The sequence below is a fragment of the Euphorbia lathyris genome, chromosome 3 (assembly GCF_963576675.1).
Source record: "Euphorbia lathyris chromosome 3, ddEupLath1.1, whole genome shotgun sequence".
NCBI lineage: Eukaryota > Viridiplantae > Streptophyta > Magnoliopsida > Malpighiales > Euphorbiaceae > Euphorbia > Euphorbia lathyris.
In genome coordinates this window covers 68,168,011-68,171,736 of record NC_088912.1, presented here as the reverse complement: position 1 = coordinate 68,171,736, position 3,726 = coordinate 68,168,011, and the positions used below count along the sequence as shown (strand labels likewise).

The following is a 3,726-nucleotide window of genomic DNA, read 5'->3' as shown; positions in this document are numbered from 1 at the left end:
AGAGTTATTTAATTACTTGTTTATTTATTGAATTTGTTTGCTTGGTCTCCGGCCACTCTTCATGGTCTCTTACCACTCCTATTGAATTTATTGAGTTTATTGGCTTGTACTTTTGAATTGGCTTTTACTTTTTGAGTGAGGATTGTTTGTTTTAATGTAAAATGGTGATAGCTTGTGGGTTTTGAAAACTGTTTCTAGGTGTAATTTGTTTGTGTTAATGCATAATGGGGATAGCTTATGGCCTTTGAAACCTGTTTCCAGGTGTAATTTGCCCAATGATGATGGAGTATTGGAAAATGTAAATTAGATTAACATTTTATATAAATTAACAAATGCACATTACATGTGGACCCAATTAGTAATTTAGTAAAAATTTGATTTGAATCAATTAGCAAGAGTTTTGAACCAATTGAGCATTTTAAGCAAGCTTTTGATTTGAGCCAATTTAACATTAAATTAACATTTGATATCAATTGAGGATTTTAAGCAATGGTTTGATTTCAACCAATTTAACATTAAATTAACATTTGATATGTTTAAGTTAAGCTTAACAAGCAATGGTTTGATTTCAACCAATTTAACATTAAATTAACATTTGATATGTTTAAGTTAAACTTAACTAACTTAAATGTGTAAACTTAAGTTATTTAGTAATTTAACATTTGATATGTTGTAATTTATGTTGTCATTGATTTTTTTTTTACACCGTATATATAAATAGTTTGCCCCCACTATCTAGAAATCCTGGATTCGTCCCTGTCTGTGGGAATGCTGATTCATGACTATACTGGCAACTGCCTATTTGCTCGAAAAGTGGGCTTTGTGGACTTCATCAACCCGACGATCGCCGAAGCTGTAGCCGTGAAGGAGGCATTGAGCTGGATCAAGTCTCTAAATCTGTCTAATGTCGAAGTTCAATCAGATTGTTACGAAGTTGTGAAGGCCATTCAACATCAAAACTATAATCTCTCATATCTCTCTGATGTTGTAAAGGATTGTTGTTTACTATTACGAGATTTGAACTTAGTTTCGATCTCCTTTGTTAGAAGATCAGCGAACCTAGCAGCCCATTCCTTAGTGAAGGCCGTTAGTTCTAGCTCTGATTTTGGTGAGTGGGCATGTCCACCGCCAATGATTACCGATGTTATTCTTTCTCATTTATATTAATTCATTCATTCTTTCAAAAAAAAAAAAAAAAAACTATCTACGTAATTAGTTTATTTCGTGTCGTAATGCTAAGTTCAATATAATAATCTTTCTACATTTTCGATTCATATTTCTATATTTAAGGAAAGCTAGGGTTAATTCCTCGTAAGTGTATAAGCATAAGAATCTTGATTCTGTCTGAACTATGTGTCGATGTAAGTTTCAATTAACAATCAGAAATGGAATTAAAGTCTCTCTACCAAAAATCGGTATTAGCCTTGAAGTTCTATCATCTTAGGTCCAGACCCTAAAAGTGGCGACCTAAACCTCGAAGGCCTACTATTTTGGCTTGGTGATCCTTTCCTTGAGCTACCCCATAATCTCGAGTATGAGAGCCACCCTCTCAAGAAATGAGCTAATTTGAACTCTGTTCTTGAAGGAACTTCCTCCTGACTGGAGTTGTTGTCGTTTTGATCTTCATTATTCTCGCTATCACACAATGAAGACTGCTGCTTTCTCTCTTCTTGAACACCATTTCCAGATGTTAACCTTCATACGAAAGCTATTTAGATTAGTATTATGGTATGTGTCAACAAGAGAAAAATGTAAAAAAACAATGGCTTACAATAATAGATTGAGGAAAATCAGTAGTCCATTTAATTTGTGCAACTAACATTCAGCATAAAATAAGAGAATTCGACTTTAATAATTAATATCTGGCCAGTAGTACAGCAAATGGTTGCAGAGTGAGTCCTAAGAGTTTATTGAACAGGACAGCAGAGTTCTGCTATCTTAATTGCAAAGTTAATTCAGATTACTGTATGCCAGACAACCACAAAATAGAAAACCATAACAAATAACTTTTCTTGTATAAAAAGAAAAAATAAACTGCTAAAAACTCACATTGGGTATGGTTCGTGAGCAGCATTTTCATTCCTAGATCTTCTTTTCGAATTTGAACAGTTGATGGACATGTGTCTAACGAATTGAAGCTGCAAAAATCATAATAACAAATAAATTCAATCAGAGAGTAGAAAACCAGGTAGAATGAAACAATCAGGCGGTTACCATGCCATTTTTTCAAAGGGGCCAAACTAGTAAGGGTCTAAAAAAATCTAAAAGATAATAGAAGAAATGTCAGAAATAAATTTCAAATTTTGTATACAATGTGAAGTAAAGGAGCCAAAACTCAATAACAGAACAGACAATAAAAATGGAAAAAATTACGCAATAATACTTTGAAGAAATGAAAATTTTCACAGGGGCCAAGTCGCCTTTGGACCTAAAGGTAGTATGGCCTCTGGAAACAACGTGATACTCTAAACAGTCAATGTATTTTTCCCCAAATGGACAATTCCATAAATGGCACAAGTATATAAACTGAACCTAGCTCAACCAAACATGTCCCGCATAAAATCTAAATTAAGCAGATTAACATTAATCATAGCACGGAAAAATGGAAATGGAAGCCTGGATCATAACGTAGAAGGACAGTAGAAAAGAAAAAACCCTAAATTGAACAAAACCTGATCACCATCTTTGATCCTAAAATTTCGGATGGAAGTCTTGTCATTAATTAGCTTCTGACCTTCATAGCTCAGGCAAAAATGTCCCCAGACATGAAACCTGATTGCAATTTTCTTAAACTGGTTATATCGGTGACAAATAAAATCCATTTGAGACATAACGTAAATCAAGTAATCTCAAATTACAAAACCTATCAACGCATCTGATCAAAATACATCTAAAGAAACAACTATATAGTTTTACCATGAAATCTTGCTCAGACCTTCCTTCGGTGATGTAGTAAATACTTCCTCGACTGCCTGTTTCAGTTCTCCCACTGTGGCGTTTCTACTAACGTTTACCTCTACCAAATCGAAACAGCAAATCAAATTTCGACTCATCGACCAGAAATCTAAGGCGATTAAAAATCTGAAACTGATGAATTGATAATTCATTACCGAAGATAGAGCCATCGAGCTTAAGAACATGGAGCTTGAAGAGTTGCTGGGGAAGCTTATGGTAGGAGTTCCTCCGCAGAACGAGCCTTGCATTGCCATTAAAAACACTATCGTCCCCGTCGTCGTCGAGAGACAAGGGAGACAAGCACCGTTTATCAATTAGAACTCTTAAATTAGTACTTCTGGTGCTGGAAAAGCTGCCATTAGCGTCGTGCTTTCTATGTTCTCCTCGGCCGAAAATGCTCCGCATGATCGGATGCAGTGGAAGTTTTGTGTTAGGGATTGAGATGAAAAGATATATAAGAAATGTGAAGAATATACTCTACGGAGAGAGCGTTGTTTGCGAAATGCGAAAAATATGGAGGGATTTGCAATGGGAAATGAGGAGACCGTTACTCGGGGAAATTCTGTAGCGTACTCACAAGGTGTGATACTCGCTAGCGTAAGCTGACACGTGGAATGTATGGCCCACTCTTCTGGTGTGGTTTTTACTCTTTTTTTTTTTTTTTACTGCTGCTTTTTGATAGGAGAAAAGACTAGTCCTTTCTCTCTTTTTTTTACTTGTTCGAGTGTGGAAAGCAACATATTGGTAATGTTTTTAAACACCAACGGGTGA

At 35.3% G+C, this 3,726-nt stretch overlaps 1 protein-coding gene across 1 annotated transcript; it reads right to left on the bottom strand.

Annotated features, from left to right (window-relative positions):
• Positions 1-1,242: 1,242 nt before the first annotated feature.
• On the bottom strand, positions 1,243-3,430 carry LOC136224272 (uncharacterized). The gene is made up of 5 exons (XM_066012554.1): positions 3,111-3,430; positions 2,917-3,016; positions 2,673-2,772; positions 2,050-2,138; positions 1,243-1,695 (listed from the first exon to the last, which is right to left on the bottom strand). Exons 1-5 carry the CDS (start codon positions 3,358-3,360, stop codon positions 1,419-1,421), a joined length of 816 nt encoding a protein of 271 aa, XP_065868626.1. The 5' UTR covers positions 3,361-3,430; the 3' UTR covers positions 1,243-1,418.
• Positions 3,431-3,726: the final 296 nt, after the last annotated feature.

Excerpts from the sequence above, each read along its gene's own strand:
- LOC136224272 (XM_066012554.1), bottom strand. The coding sequence starts at position 3,360 with ATGCGGAGCATTTTCGGCCGAGGAGAACATAGAAAGCACGACGCTAAT. Across the intron at positions 2,773-2,916 it reads GGTCTGAGCAAGATTTCATG|GTTTCATGTCTGGGGACATT; the intron begins GTAAAACTATAT and ends AATTGCAATCAG. Across the intron at positions 1,696-2,049 it reads GCTCACGAACCATACCCAAT|GTTAACATCTGGAAATGGTG; the intron begins GTGAGTTTTTAG and ends TTTCGTATGAAG.